Source organism: Alternaria burnsii, assembly GCF_013036055.1.
Source record: "Alternaria burnsii strain CBS107.38 chromosome Unknown 746, whole genome shotgun sequence".
NCBI lineage: Eukaryota > Fungi > Ascomycota > Dothideomycetes > Pleosporales > Pleosporaceae > Alternaria > Alternaria burnsii.
In genome coordinates, this window is record NW_024066109.1 from 966,611 (window position 1) to 982,638 (window position 16,028).

Below are 16,028 nucleotides of genomic sequence, written 5' to 3' on the forward strand. Positions count from 1 at the left end.
AGGATGTTTTCGAATCCAGTGAGAACGAGCGGCTATTGTTGCGGGCGTGGAAAATTAAGGCATGCCACCGACCTGTACGAGTAGCACAGAGCGTCATCTCCGGACATCCTCCTCATCAGTCTTGTTTCTCCGTTACAACAGGTACGTCTTGATGACTATCGGATCCACTCGCAGCACCCGACGCTGTTGATCCAGGAGTCCTAGGCCCATATCCGGTCAAGACCATCATGTCGTCGTCCGCATCACTAAAATATTTGTAGTCGAGTCCCCTCAGCTCGTCGTCCTCGGTCGCGCGAATATGACAACCAGGGATTTTGTTGATAATGAACAGCAGGATGGCCGAAATGACGAATGACCATGCTGCGCATGTAGTCGCAGCAGCCAGCTGGTATCCCATTTGTTTCCAGTTCCGGGCCCACCAGCCACCCTCGTAGAAATTGCTTACGCCGTCCATGGCGGGTACGTAGGGCGCAGCGAAGAAACCAGTCATGATGTCGCCGATGTAGCCGCCAACACCATGTATGGCGAAGATGTCTAGGCCCTCATCAATGCCGAGGAGGTACTTGTATCGGACTGTGAAGAACGATCCGCAAGCAGTGAGAGCACCGATCAGCGCCGATGTCTGGACAGGAACAAATCCGCAGGCCGGCGTGATACCGACAAGGCCGGAGATGATGCCTGAGCAAAAGCCGATAATCGAGAACTTGCGGGTGAATACATACTCCAGTAAGACCCATGCCATACCGCCGCCACAGGCCGCGAGGTTGGTGTTGCAGACGATGTAAACAGAACGAATAGTGATATTAGCACCAGAGGCACCTACAGATAGTCAGTTTGTCTCTTCAAAATCCAAACATACACTCGCTACTGACCATTGAACGCAAACCATCCGAACCAGATCAATATCGTGCCGAGCCCAACAAGAAAAGGGCTGTGAGGCTTGAAGTGCGGAATCCTGGGATGATGCGACTCCTTGTGCGGATCGACACGCTTGCCCAACATCAACGCCCATGCTAAAGCAGAAAATCCAGACGCAATATGCACAGGACCAGAACCCGCAAAATCGAGGACTCCGAGCTTGTAAAGCCAACCACTAGGATTCCATTCCGCATATGCGAGCACGTAGTACACGAAAGTGGTCCAGCAGAGCAAGAATATCATCGACGGCCCTAGACGCCCTCGCTCAAGCATCGCTCCTGCCAAGATCATTGCGGTGCAGGTGACAAACGTGAAACCAAAAGCGGCATAAAGGATGTCTGGAATATCCGCATTCGCGAGCGAAGGTGAGCCAAGAGTGTTGTGTAAACCTGCTTTGGACAAATCTCCTATGAAAGGACCCGTGGTATGTGACTGGTAGAGGGAGTAACCGTACACCCAGAATTGGATGCCTACCGCGCATGCGCAGAAAAGGGATTGAAAGATCATGGTAAGCGCTGCTTTCCGGCGGTGCATTCCTGCGTAAAGGAAACCGATCGCAGGTGTGATTTGCCTACTCACAATTAGTATTTTCCAGTAGATGTGAAAAGTAAGTAGCGTACCAACATAGTACCGTGCTAACCAGCATCCAGCACAGGTCGCCCTTGTCGTAGAGCGCGTTGAGGTCAGTGGTCATAACATTTCCACCGTTAGGGTCGACAGCATAATCCGGCCATTCAGTGATTGGGGTTGGTGCTGGCACATCCGCCATGTTAGCAGCAGGTTGCTTGCGCTCGACTGAGCAAAACACTAAAAGCTGTGTACCTGGAGCAATTTGCAGAACCAAACCCCCGGGGAATTACCATGTTTATATCTAGGCCTTCCTTTTCCACCCGTATCTCGGTCGCACGAGCGCACCATATCTTTCCCAGGATATCATGATATGCAGCGCGTCGTATGCATCCAATCAGCACTCCACTAGCGGAACCGTAGTCATGGGAAGGAACGAATGTCTTTGACTGGCATAGTTAGAGGCACCTAACGTTCCTTATCGTTCCACTTCCCCAGGACACTAGGAGGAGGAGTGGATACAGCCAAGAAGGCGGAAGGCGGAAGCCATGTGTATCGCTTGGCAAAAGATAACGGGACGTGGGGTACTTCGCATGTGGGACCCATCCGCATCTCCTTCAGTCGCAAATACTCACCACATCAATGGAGACTCCTTGAAACAAGGTCCCAGCACCTGCGCATACCCGTGGACAACGTCTCCTTGTCCATGGATCCACTGTCTACCCATTTGCGGGCGGGCGGGCCCTTGCATATAAGTTCGATATTGTCGGCGTTATCGGCGTCAATCCTGTACTGATAGGCATGCATGTTAAGCTTCAAATGGGTGAAGACATGGACCAATGGCGGAAAACTCGCAACATAACGCGCTTTGCTCATATCAATTGTGCCGGCGTCGAGAGCTGAGATATACTGCTGCGCCAATGTCTTGCGCTGCTGGGGCGTCTTTTGTGATGCAGTCAGCGGGCTCTGCGGGAATTGCCTGTGCCACAGTCAGCGAACGCCCCCTGCACTACCAAGATAAGAGAAACCGAGGATTGGGCCTATCATGAAACATGACACGAAGCTGCACGGTAATGTGCGTTGGGAAGTACCCGAGAAGCTACCCGGTAATGTCTCCATGATAGCATGTGTTTATTACGTACCATAGTGATGCGAGGAGACCTTCACAAATTCGTCAGCAGTGCTTTAGCATGGTGGTGCACAACGTACCTTTGGCGGGCCTTTGCTCTATAAACCATTTATTGCTGCCATCCGCTGAGCGTAACTCTACCATGCACACTACACAATCTTCTTCGGCGGACTTCTTCTTCGCCACCTTTTTCGGGAAGAGCGAGCAGTATGTCGGGATCGATTTTGACTCCCTGGTAGGTAGCGATAGCTTCCGCTTCTTCAAATCCTCAGCAGGTGGACTGCCACGATCCTCTTCATCGTCTTCGGTGTCCACATTTGACTTGGGTGTGCCAACAGCAAAGTACTGCGAGATTTTGTTGCTTTGTTTTGCAGCCACTTTTCTTTTCTTGGTCGCTTGTGGCGGCTCATCATCTGCTGCATCTTCAGCAATTGCAACCAAATCTTCGGTGTCCATAGACGCGCATAGAGCACATGCATCCTCGATGTCAGGTACTACAGCCGGTGACTGAAACTTGTCAGATAACGCCTTGCCTTCGCTATAGGCCCTGCATGTCGCCTGAATAGGACACTCATCGCACTTGGGTCGCGGCGTACAGACAGTGGAACCCAGCTCCATGAGCGCTTGATTCCATAACCCTGGTACGGCACTTGTGCGCGTTTCCGGAAAGTTAGAGGCATGTTTGATGAGTTGATCCGCCATATCCCACATTACGTCGGTAGCTTTCTTGTCCTTGACGTCCATGTACAAGCCCAGCTGTCGACTAAGCACGCGCATCACATTGCCATCGAGGACGGCTTCTGCCTCGCCAAATGCGATACTCGACACTGCGCCCGCAGTGTATCGTCCAATGCCGGGGAATTCTTGTAGCTCTGTGGCACCGCTCGGAAGAGCACAAGAAGCACCGGCAGATTTGGCGATCATGGCTATCGCACCTTCATGAAGGCGTGTGGCACGTGAGTAGTAACCAAGCCCCTTCCACACAGAGAGGACATCGTCATGGTCTGCCTCGGCAAGATCCTGAACCGTAGGCCATTTTGCGATCCAATTATTGAAGTAAGGAATAACCGTCGAAACGCGAGTCTGTTGGAGCACTAAAATCAAGTCAGTCGAAATCCTACCCAATCCGAAGCTGGCTAGACGTGTGGAATAGTGATGAGAAAGAGCCGGCAACAGTTCCCGAAGAACACGTGACAGCGCGTTTACGCGTTCTTGATGGCCCAATGTTTGCAACCACCCACGTTTGGAACGCGTACTTACTAACTTCAGACACCCAAACCTCATACGCCCTCTTTGATAAGACGCGTCCAAGTTCTTCTTCGTCTTCGTACTCGTCCGGGTCAATCCACTTCTTCCTCCATGGCATGCTACGTGTCTCCGCGACGCCACTAAACCAACTCAATAGCGCTTCGCATCCAGACTGGCCGCTGAGAAGTAGGGGATAGTGGTATGACGTATCGTGCACGCGCGATGGCGGTAGCGCTGCTACCAGAGAAGCTGACGGGGCAGTGATGCTAGTTTGGCTATGTTTCGGAGTCTTGCTGGACTTGGCTGCTATAGCGGTCTTTTTGCGTGGAGCCATAGCGCGTCGAATGTGCGTAAAGATGGTATTTGTGTCAACCAAGAAATCTGAAAACAATTGATGTCGTTGGCTGTAGTGTGTCTGGTCGGATCCAAGGGGAAAGGATCAGTGGACGTGCGATCGCGCTAAGCATTGCTAGTGTCGCGATCGAACTCGCAGCTCCTTGTCCAGAATAAGGAGAATCACCGTAAAACGCCGGTTCACACTCGATGTTGTCTATTGGAGAAAGCGAATAGTTAAACGACGATGTGTACATGCAGGCGGAGAAATGTTCGTCGTACGTGTCAAACCTTGACATTCAAGAAACTGAGCTGATTCTGTTTTTAGAGTTGAATAATCCCATTGAACCAACGTTGGGCATCGCGCGCAGTTAGGATACGTTTCCAGTTTATGACAAGCGCAAAAAGTGAACGCGATCAGTGAGTGATATTTGGTTCTACCACAATGCCATGCCGTCCAGCCAACGCCGAAGAAAATGCGGTCCGAGAAAGCGATTGAAGCTATCTACTCCGTTCCCAAACGGCAAATGGTGCCATATAAACCTAGTTAAACATCCATAATATCCAATCCAAATCAATATGGGGTATAGGAACAAAGAACAGTAACAACGACGAACGTACGTGCTCGCTAAATCCAGAAGCCTTTCGAAAATATGCCCACAGGGTCTAACCCAAGTGTATGTGTAATGCTCGTCTCAGAAAGACGCTATGCCATCGGTCTAATAGAAGGATGAATGTACTTCGCTAAGCGCGCGAGGGTTGTTCATGTTGCAACCAGATATCGCCACCTTCACCCTTCTCCCACTTCTTCCATGCTATCTCATAAGCGTCTTCCAGGTCTCTGACCCATCGTTTGGTGTCGAAAAGTGGACTTGTCCATCGTGATTCGTAAAGCATACGGCGAAGCTCACTCAGACGGCCCTGGGCTCGGTGCCCATTGTAGGTGCAATTACGCGCAAGGCGAACAGCCATGGCTTCGTATTCATCGTCGTTGATGGCAATGAGTTCTTTTGCCGCTTGCGCACCCGCGGGCGTCTTCGGTAGCGCACCCTTAAGAATCGAGGCTGCCATACGGGAGCACATTTTGTATTTATAACGGGGTAATGTAAGCAGCGGTGTTCCAGACCAGAGAACGTCGGCAGCAGTCGTGTGTGCATTGCACTCTGGTGTGTCGAGGAAGAGATCACACACACGGGCCCTGGAGATATGCTGATGTTTCTGCGCGACGTCGGTGAACATGATGCGACTTGCCACCTCTGCACCTGCCCAGAGAAGAGCTGTCTGTTTGAGGTTCGTTTCGCCAAGGTCGGGAAATCGCAAGAGCCACAGGACTGCATTAGGTATCTTTTCGAGAATGCGTAACCAGGTACGGAACGTAGTAGGCTCAATCTAATGGTAATGTTAGAATACGACCGACTTGCTAATTATGGCATGAATAAACTTACCTTGTACAGCTGATTGAAGTTTGCAAGAATGATCGCATTGTCCGAGAGGTTCGGAAAGATTTCTTTGCGCATGGCCCATCGTCGTTGCTGCTCTTCCTCCCAGTTGGGCTGTCGTCCTTGAGAATCCGGAGCACTCTGTCGATGGTCACAACAGAAAAAGGTGTCTCGGCAGAAGACAATGTTCTCTCCATAGATCCATTCCTCATCACTTCCACCACTGTTGTCATCTACGAGAGCATCTTCGAGATCGACGTTACGGCGCCACTGTCGGAGGGTATCCGGGGGTACAGCGGTGTCGTCGGCGAGTAGATAGTCGCACCACTCGGCGCCTAGAGTGCCTGCAAAACCCATGAAAGCCATCTGGATGGGCGCAGGACGGGTAGCAAAAACTTCATTTCGTGCGCCTCTAGTGTAACCATTCAGATTCACAAGGACATGTATACCGTCGTGAGTTATCTGATGGACAAGTCGTTCCGCTGACCAACTGCTGGCATCGTAGAACACCGGAGATTCTCTTTCAATCTGTTTGCGATGCTCCGATCCATCACTCGCTGTAGTAGCGTAACAGTATGCCTTTACTCTGCTTGGATTGTGAAGACCAAATACCGACTGCATTAGGTGGGCTAATGGGTGATTGTTGAAATCTGACGATACGTAGCCAACCTTCAAATATGGTTGTGGTGGCGCAGGAGGCTGGTAGACGGTTGGCGGCAGCCAAGGGACCCTTAACGTCGAGGTCGAGATGCGTAGTCCGTTGCGTTGCGAGATGAGACGAATCTGTTTAGCTGACATAGGGCACGTAAATGTGTGGAAAGGAAGGACGGTAGGTGCTGCGGGTACCGTCAGAGCTGCTGGCAGTTGGGGCCTCTTGTAAGACATCGGCGGTCGCTGCGTCCCAGTAATGTAGCGGTCCTGGTACCATTGCCAAGTCATCCATCGTATAGCACGCTCGACAAGTCGCACGATGCGAGCGCCTTCCCACTTTTGTCCTTTCCACTTATGCAAGACAGACACCATGCTGGTTTCCTTCTCTTTTACATCTTGCACGCTTCCTGTGAGGGACAATGGACGAACAACATCATGAATGAACTGTTCATTCATCATGCCTCGACCCCAATCTTCACCATCGGCAAGTTGCTTCTCGACCAATTTAACAACCTTATGAATCCAACCGGAGCTTGATGCACCAGGGATCCTTGCGTCCAAAAGCATGCCGCTATCGTTCACGTGCCAACGATCTCTCGAGCCACCATCTTCAGCAATGCCCCCTCTACCAGCCCAGTTACAGACAGAGTTGAGGGCGTTGGCAAGCCCACAAACAGCTTCAGCGAAGTCAGGACTGGATTTAACGGCTTTCTTGTAGTAATAGATAGCATCGGCGATCCGACCCTTGTCTTTAACAGCGTTGGCGAGGTTGGCAAGAGCGATGTCGAAGTTGGAATCGCACTTAACGGCGTGTTCGTACATGTTTATCGCGTAGTCTAGCTGTCCAATATCTTTCAAGAGGCTTCCGAGGTTCGTGTAGAGGTGTGCATGGGACTGGTCCAGTTGAAGTCCGTAGTAATAGTAGGCAAGCGCAAGAGCTACTCCACTGCCGGGGACGAGTCCAGGAATTTGAGGATGTGCGAACGCATGCGACATTGGACTGGCCTTGGAAGGCGCGGACTGCTGTACGCTAGCGAGGAGTATGCCTACGTTGTTGGCCGTCGACGGGCTAGGCTGCAATGAGAGCGATAGGTAGTAAAGTGCTAGGATTTCTCGCACACCGTAATTGCTTTGGTACACGGTAGTCTTGGGTGAATTGGTTGCCATACCATCTTGGAAGATCTTCGCTAATGACAGCAAAGAGTTGCTTGTGGTCGATATAGCCGCTTTTCTAGAGAGTCCTTCACTAGGAACGTGCTTGAGACCAGGCAGTTGGCCGTGCGGCTGGAAGCAAAGCTGAGCCGTCCTAGTAGCCGCATCTGGCGGTAACAAGATCGGATCAGATGATGGAGACATACGACGGCCTCCTGGAGAGCGTTCCGACACATCGTACCCAACAACAGCAAGAATGCGCCTGATGAGGCCATCGATACCGTTAGGATGGGGTCCAGCTCCAATGAGAACTGCGTTCTCAAAAGCTCTGGCAGCACCGGCATTGTCACCAAGAGCGTAAAGCATATTGCCCTTGGCATGTACCAGAGCTAGAACACGACCGTTGTCGCTACCAGCAACAGCATATCCGCTTGAGCCGAAGCCCGGCTGGTCCGAGCCAGGAAGCTCATCCAGATCCTTGAAGATGGCCTCATCCTCTCCTTCAAACTCAAAGATGGGCCGATCTGATGCTTCCGAGACGCTCGACTCGCTCAATTCGGAGGCAGCCCGTTCGTTTTCGGCTTCGAGGCTCTTCAAAGCGTCAGCTCTTTTGGCGAATCTCAGTTGACGTTCGACTTCTTCGATGACCTGAACCGCTTCACGACCTTTATGGTCGCTGCAAAGTAGGCCAATCAGGTGTTCAACTGCCTCAAAGTAACTGGGTCGAAGTTTGACTGCGCGTCTCCAGTAGTCTTCAGCTTCGCGCTTCTGTTGGAGAGCAAGCATAGTGGCCGCAAGATTCGATATTGCTTCGACATGACTAAGTCGTGTTAGTGTGTTTCGGGTTCAGAACGTAGTACACTCACTCTTTATCCAACGTAAGGATATGTTTGTACCAATCCTGGGCTTTTTGGTAGTCACCTAGTGCATATGCTAGACAACCGCCAAGAAGAATGCCATCTATCCAGCTCCATTTACTTTCTTCGCAATGCTTGGTGATCGCTTCGAGTGCTGAGGCAGCCGTCATGCTCGGAGGCAAACCCTGGCGGAGGTTTTGATGAGCACTGGCAACAGAGCCGGAAGTTCGCCGTAGGGTACGTGGTGGCTCCATGCCTGGCATCGGGGGGAGCATGGGGTGTTGTGGCGCCATGCCTTGCCAAGATTGACCATTGGGATCCGCACTGCCTATTGACCACGCAGACAGAGAGCGCGAATGCGGCATTGCAGGTCTCCTGGATGCAAACTCTGTTCTAGATTGGGAAGCATATTGGGTAGGAACAGGATACGAGACACGTCGCTCTAGAGACGGCATGCTACCAGTAGCAGAACTCGAAAGGCTGAGTCCAGGTTGTCGTGGTGGCTTCGGATAGATGTGGGGTCTGTGATTGACGCGACCATGGGCATTTTGTGAATTTGATTTGCGTGTTGATTGCAGGTACCTGAGTAGGTCGACATATACTGCGTGAGCCCAAGCGAATACTTTCTCTCTGCTTTGGCCATTTGGTGACTGCAGCCCGTACTCGTCGTTCGGTATAGCCGGGGTAAACTCTTGGACTGGCGTTGTCTGGCCAGAGTTCAGATAGTCCTGGGCACGTTGTGTAAGTGGAGGAGGAAGCGACTGATTCTGGTAGTCTAGCGCGACATGATTTTGAGGCTGTCCATAGGGTGAGAAGTCTACTGATGGCCTCCCTGCATGGTTGTACGCGGATTGGCCATAATCTAAGTGAATGGGGTTTTGCTGATAGTGAGTATAGTGGGGCATGGCATTGTATGCGTGGCTATTGTAGGCGTTACTGTGAGGGTGACTCCAGTTATGACTGGGATGTTGTAAGAAGCGAGGATCCCGCATAGCAGCAGGGCGATAGGGAATGTAAGTGCCGTCGTGCCAGTAAGGTCCGAACGGCCCTTGGTCATTAGAAACAGTTGGATTCAGCGGCGTCTGAAAGGGTGGGCCCATGGGTCCGCAGAAGGGATGGCCGTACATTTGATAGGGTAGAAGAGGTTGCAATGGAGGAATTTGGTTGAGCATAGAATCAATCTGGGGCAGTTGCTGGCCCGGGAGCCCTGTACCGGTCTCGAAGTAGCGACTGGGACTCCATTCTGACGTGTCCTGTGGGTTATGTCCTAGGCCACTGTTGATACCCGGTGAGCGCAGAGGAAGGTCCTGCTTGACACCGTACGGTAACTTTGATTCAGCTGTCACGGGAAGAAGGATGTGTTTGGTTGCATGTGGCTCTCCGTTCTTCTCAACAGATGTGCCATCGTACGCAGCTGCCAAGATTCCGTTAGGCGTCTTACGGCGAAGCATGTGCTCTGCAGGTTTAGGTGTGCGGCCAGCTTCGGAAGGCTGCGAGCCATATGAGTTATGTCTCGATAGCGGATGGGCGTACTGCTGCGGTCTTGCGTGCTGGGCAAGGCTATGCCCCTCGAGGTTGGTGGCATTGCGAAGGAACGAGGGGTGAGATGAGGCAGGTGCGATGTTGTTGTAGGCCACGGTCGAGGGAAGCTGCGACGGCGGTTGCGGGGGGTACTGCCGAACCATAGTCATGGTGGGGGAGCCGCTAGAGGGACTCTGGGGCGATGACAGTGTATCAGAGAAATCGGGGGTGTAATGTTCAGAGGTGGTAGGGTAGGATTGGTCTACGACACAGCCTCACCAGGAGCGACTGGTGCCGATGCCTTCGCGAAATCGTCGCCCGTCTGCTACGACTGACATGTCTTTTGGGGCGTAACTAAGACTCCTCAGCACCGGGCGTCCCCGTGCTGGCACGTCACCAGCAGAGACCCCGGCAGTGGTTGGAAATACGGTGGTCGCAGATGCTGTCCGCTCGTGTAAAGGCTTCGCGGAGCAGCAAAGGGGCGTCTGTGTATGGCGTCGGCAATGGCGGGTGTTTTACGGGATTAGATAGGTGAAGAGTGTGGCGGTCGCCTCAGGCGTCAGTCAGCGTGTGATGGATGAGGATGTGCGAGGACAGCAGTGTCCGGTGTCTATGCAAGGGCGGGTCCCTAGACGTGTCTGTCTGGAATGTACCCACTCGCATGCACCAGAGCCGCCTGTCTGGCTGCGCACTCGCTGGCGGCTGCTTTGCGCGATCGTAGGTCGTATGTAGGACGCGGTTTGGGCGTCGTGTCGCGGAACGGGAGTCGTCTGCGCGGAGGGCGCACAACAGCGGGTTTCGAGCACAGGATAAGCGTGGTACGGGCTGCGACCTGGGGCGCAGCAGCGGTCCGTCACGTCGTTTCTGTCTGGCTGCGTGTCTGCAGCTATCCAGCGCCCGAGTCGGAGGGCGAGAATGTCAGCGCTCAGCACAGGCGGCGATGCCTGCTTTTTCACACTGTCGGCGGATAGGCGGGCGCGAGAGATGACGAGGTGTGGTGCGGCGGAGACCAAGCAGCGGCAGGCCTATCCACTTCCGTATGCACTCAGTCGTTCGAGTGGTGGCTTGGAGCGATCCCTGCCGCAGCACGACAGGCGTCTGGGGGTTTCCGGTGATGATCGATGATCGAGCTTGATGGCCGGGCCTCACGATATGTGTCTCCGGACAGATGTCTAGATGGCGCGCAATATACCGATCTCTCCCACACCGACTCGTTGAAAAGAAAAGTCGGTCCTGATGCTCTCCGCACTGCGCGTCCACAACTCCACTTGGGCGGGCTGCAGAGCCATCAAGCCGCGAGAGACGGCGGCTTGCAAGGGCCCTAGTCCATTCCAACGTTCACGGCGATCTCCAACGCCAATCAGCCCTCTAATCGACCAGCGCGTCCATCAATGCAGGTGCCGCAATATCCACCACCATGCATCAATGACCCAACAGCCCGCCGTGCCTTCTGCTTGAGCTTAGGGCATAGAAGATGAGGCGCCCTGGACGCCCCTTGTGTTTAGGCAAGACTACCGCTGCGTACGGCTGGCTGTTCGTCATGGCTGACAGAAACGCCACACGCATGCTTATGTCGGCCTTCACATGTCGAATCACCAGCAGAGGAAGTCATCACTGATGCCGCGTTTCATGTGCCACACGCATGTCGATCCGCATAGTGTACCAAGAAACCGACTTAGGTCGGAAACGTAAGCTGCATAGTTGACAGCATGCTCATCAAGAGACATGTTTCCATGTACGTGTATGTTGACCTCGAAAAAGGACCACTGGAGCCAAACCAAAAGGCAAGACAACGCGGTGAGTAATGGGTCGTTTCCTCTTCTTCACACCAAAATAGGCCTATACAGTAAGGGAAGTAAGGGCCAGAGTGTTGGTGAAGTGAACATCACGAGCATAAAGAATCGCCGCCAGGCAGCGAGCTATCAAGCCGACTTGATATTGATATCCAAGTTTGCTTGTCAGGACTGTCCATCGATGCACTGCGTGCGCTCAAGCGACACAAGGCGCCACCGTTCCAAGCGAACTTTGACGCCATGTTGCAAAAGCTTGCCACTCAGGCGCGTAGCAGCCAAAGACGTAGATAAGATGCAGGTGCTCAGAAGTAGCTACGATTAGTTTGAGATAATCTAGGTCGCAGTTTTCGACATATACTGCGTCTCTAGTGTTCACCCAGTACAGGGGCGTAACGGCGACGTTGAATAATCGTGGCCATGAGCAGGGTGCGCATCAATGGGTGTAGTCGTGAAGGCGTCCAAGGGAGTAAGGTGCAAGTTGTCGTGTATGATAGTAAAGAAAGCAAAGGTCTGTAGCTCGCAGAGATTTTGTTGCATGGGAGGCTGCCAAGCCCCCGGCCCTACCATTCGCCGCGGCTGGGATGGTCGACTAACCGAAAGCAGTCGCGGTTTGATGTAATCTGGCATTATTACGAATGTCCCTCTTGTCAGTCACAGAACCCATATCTCTCCGTACGCCTTCCACCATAAGTGATTTTTCGCATAGTCACCGCTGCAACTTATCCCGCCCGCGGCCACGAGTTTCACCTTCACCATGGCCGAACAAGGTCCCCCACCACAGCAAGGTCCCCCTCAAGGCGGGCCACCACCAGGCTCTTTTTCTATTCCCATTCCCCTAGGACCCAATGGTGAAAGGCCCACGCCCGAGCAGATACAACAGATTCAAATGCAACTTCAAGCAGAGGCACAGAAACACGGAATATCAGTTCAAGAATACGTCCAAAGACTGAGACAACAAGCAATGGCTCAGCAGCAGGCCCAGCAGCAGGCGCAAATGCAGGCGCAACAGCGGGCTCAGCAGCAGCCTATCCAGCCTGGACCGCCAAAACCAGAAGCGATCGCGGTCGCCAACTGGCTCAAGTCGCAGGACCTGAAACCTCGGACGGTTGTACACGATGAGAAGAGGAAGGACATGTTCAGAGGTGGGCATTAGATACGACAACCTACTTCTAGGAGGATACCTGCTAATCTGTAACAGTCAAGCGAGCAATCCGCGCACTCCAGTCGCCTGCATACCAGAAAGCCCGTGCTAAGAACCCTCTCCTCCCCGAAGTCAACGACCGTGCCTCCGCCGAGAATTGCTTCAAGCTCCTACCCCTCTCTCTCCTTGCGCTTCGAGTCACAAAGGTCGACGAGAACGCGCACGAAGGTCACAACCATGCGAAGCCTAAGCGTGTCAAGGGCTTGTGGACAGTAAAGATCGAGCAGCACCAGGACGCAAACGATGACAACTACTACATCTGGCTATACGAAGGATCGCAATGGAAGCAGAAGCTGTACGCTGCTGGTGCCCTGCTTCTTGTCATCGCAATAGTCTTGTTCCCCCTTTGGCCGCTTTTCTTGCGACAGGGTGTCTGGTACCTGAGTATGGGCATGCTTGGCCTTATTGGGTTGTTCTTCGCCATGGCAATCGTTCGACTCATCATCTTTGTCATCACTATCTTCGCGGTGCCTCCTGGTTTATGGCTTTACCCTAACTTGTTCGAGGATGTTGGTTTCTTTGACTCATTCCGACCAGTATGGGCGTGGCAAGAGGTACGTTTTTTTTCCCTCCTCAATTTCTTTGAACTAAAAGCTGACAATCCCAGACCCCTGAAGATGTCAAGGCAAAGAAGGCTGCCAAGAAGGAGAAGAAGGCTGCCAAACTAGCAGCAAAGGCCGCAGGTGGAAAGCCTAAGAAGGGCGCCATCGATACTGCACCTGCTCAAGCCGCTCAAGCTGCTTCAGCGCCCGCTCCAGCGCCCGCTGCAGCCCCTGCTTCTGCGCCTGTCGACTCGGCACCACAGCCCACAGGTTCAGAAGCCGCGCTAGAGGGTGCTGTCACGCAGCGAGCACCGCGTGCGACAGTCGAGGAGGTGGAGGACGAGTAGGATACGTGCTCTTGAGCGGACTGAAGGTAGTTTGACACTTTGCATGGGTTAGCAGGACGGAGCATAGGCGTTCATGAGAGCGGTTCACATCCATCAACACATGTGCAAATACTAGACTGAGATGTCTAACATCGTACGAGCGTTTATGGATTCTGGGAATATATGGTACGAAGCGTTCTGGCGGATCCCGGGGTCACTGTGCATGATTTGGTGTAGCTACCATTGTTGCTACTTCTTTTCGAGCGCTTAACATTCTTCATGTTCGAACCAATAACTTCAGCATTTGCGAACTATTCGACACGTTCATGTCTCTCCATAATTTTGCATTCGTTCTTACTGAAGATACGTTCTGATGATAGGGTAAACCAAATCCTTGAGACCTAGGCTAGCCTGTACATGAGACAGCTTTGCCGCTTCCGCGGGCTCAGATGAAGAATGCATCGAGAACGTTGACACGCAATCAGTGCGGGGTACTAGTAATTTCGCAGAGTGATTGAAGTGGGGTCGTTGTTTGTCATGTTGCTGGTGGGAGGTGACACTTAATGTACATCAAACAGGCCGACTCGTGTCTTAGACATCTCGGGAGCCCATACCACGATTTCGATATATTGGCGCATCGCTTACGCCAAGGTGGAGAGCGAAGAAAATGGAATGAACGGATGGCAAGAAAGGGTCGGGGCAGATGCATGGATTTTCCCTGGCGCTGGGATCAGTCATCGGTTACATCATCCAGGTAGCAACACATCGGCCAGCCGTTCCGTGGAGCAACGTGAGAAGTAAGAAATATATTCTTCCGCACACAGAACAAGAAAAAGTGGAGAGGATACATCGCCATTCACAACCATGACGGCACCTGGAGAGTTGCTAGGAAGGAGCTCATGCTCACCACTCGTTACTTGGGATTACCTCAAACGCCGTTTAATTATGCAGCATCATTTTTTCCTACGCCAACACGCTTCATCAATGTCATGAGAGGAGGCACCTGAACCGAACGCCAGTGAAACACAGTCTAGCGAAAAGTCCTACTCTGTGGACGCAGGCGGCTGACCGCCCTCGCTACCCCGATCTGTGCTTTCGCGAGTCGAAGCAGGAGCAAGGCCGGAGTGGACGGTGGGCGAATGGGTGACTTGGCTGGTGGGGTTCTGATCTGCTAGCTGGCGCTCTGGGGTTGACAAGTTAGTAAACGTACTTGATGGTGATGTCGTGGTAGGTACGTACCAAGTTCTCTTATCCTTAGCTTTAGCATCTGGTTTTCCCGGGTCAGATTCTGGGTCTCGGCCTGGTAGAAGGCACTTTCGTCTCTTGAAGTCGCTGCTGGGCTAGGGAGCATATCATGGGAATCGTAGGGTCCAGCTTGGCCTGGTACAGGACGTAGAGCCGGAGAGCCGGCATGGCTGCTGTGGCGGGAACGGTCGGCAAAAGACGATTGACGACTGATGGTACCAAAGCCAAAGGGCGAACGAGACCGTGGTTGTGCAGCAGACGGCAAAGGCGAAGTGACAGGTGGAGAAATGTATGTAGAATGTGAGAGGGACGGGGGAATAGACATGGAGCGCTCCGAGGTTGGTGTGCCATCATCTACAGCAGAAGCAGAAGGTTGCGGCTGGTTGGCCTGGAGAGTGTTGATCTGGGCTTGCTGGCTGCGGATCATGTTGAGCAGGCGGTTCTAGCAATGTTAGTATAGAAGACATTCGTGCCGTCTACTATGACCAGAATTCATGTCGACCAACTTACCACCTGTCCTTCCTGCTCGTACTCTAGCTCTTGGTGGAGCTCGCCCAGGCTAGGAGTGCGCTCATGGTGCGGGCTATGCGGCCATGGGCCCCTGCTGCGGGAGGATGGACTCTGCTGCATTTCTCCAGGCGCTGGGATAGCTGGATCGTTCAAGTTGAGGTTCATGCGGATGCTCGATCGGCGACGGGCGCGCTCTACGTCCCTGCGCATACTGCCCGAAGAGGGTCGGCGCGTCTCTTCATTGTGGATGCCTGCGTTCATGGCGGCAGTGGCAGCGAGCGAGTGCGGTGAAGTAGCCATGGTGCGTGAGTTTGTCGGCGACTGGTTGCGGGGCGAGGGCGATGCATGAGGGGAAGCGGGCAGGGTATTCAAGTCGGGCGCCATGTTTCTTTCTCAGGTGGTGTGACGTGCCTATAGGTGTGTACTGGACAAGCAACGAAAGCGCGTGACCCTGCGCTGACTGATCTCACGATGGGCTACGATGAGGTTGGTGGGGTGAGCGGGGCTAGGGTAGCCATGACAGCACCAGAACAGCTCCAGCAGCCAGGGCTCACTTAGTTCGCCCTGCCTGGCGCTACTGCAGGAACACACCAAGC

General features: G+C 53.1%; 4 protein-coding genes across 4 annotated transcripts; 1 reads left to right on the forward strand and 3 right to left on the reverse strand.

Annotated features, from left to right (window-relative positions):
* Positions 1 to 115: 115 nt before the first annotated feature.
* GT037_002885 (ammonium transporter) lies at positions 116 to 4,196 on the reverse strand (the record flags this gene model as incomplete). The annotated part of the gene is made up of 7 exons (XM_038927932.1): positions 116 to 819; positions 873 to 1,489; positions 1,539 to 1,725; positions 2,169 to 2,464; positions 2,628 to 2,646; positions 2,695 to 3,708; positions 3,875 to 4,196. The coding sequence occupies 7 exons, from the start codon at positions 4,194 to 4,196 to the stop codon at positions 116 to 118; spliced, it is 3,159 nt and encodes a 1,052-aa protein (XP_038789210.1).
* Positions 4,197 to 4,939: 743 nt separating this feature from the next.
* Positions 4,940 to 9,985, reverse strand: GT037_002886 (glycosyltransferase family 41 protein; the record flags this gene model as incomplete). Its single annotated transcript, XM_038927933.1, has 3 exons — positions 4,940 to 5,584; positions 5,641 to 8,257; positions 8,304 to 9,985. 3 exons carry the CDS (start codon positions 9,983 to 9,985, stop codon positions 4,940 to 4,942), a joined length of 4,944 nt encoding a protein of 1,647 aa, XP_038789211.1.
* A 2,377-nt stretch (positions 9,986 to 12,362) lies between these two features.
* On the forward strand, positions 12,363 to 13,698 carry GT037_002887 (translocation protein sec62; the record flags this gene model as incomplete). Its single annotated transcript, XM_038927934.1, has 3 exons — positions 12,363 to 12,750; positions 12,807 to 13,363; positions 13,417 to 13,698. 3 exons carry the CDS (start codon positions 12,363 to 12,365, stop codon positions 13,696 to 13,698), a joined length of 1,227 nt encoding a protein of 408 aa, XP_038789212.1.
* Positions 13,699 to 14,720: 1,022 nt separating this feature from the next.
* Positions 14,721 to 15,816, reverse strand: GT037_002888 (uncharacterized protein; the record flags this gene model as incomplete). The annotated part of the gene is made up of 3 exons (XM_038927935.1): positions 14,721 to 14,860; positions 14,917 to 15,364; positions 15,433 to 15,816. The coding sequence occupies 3 exons, from the start codon at positions 15,814 to 15,816 to the stop codon at positions 14,721 to 14,723; spliced, it is 972 nt and encodes a 323-aa protein (XP_038789213.1).
* Positions 15,817 to 16,028: the final 212 nt, after the last annotated feature.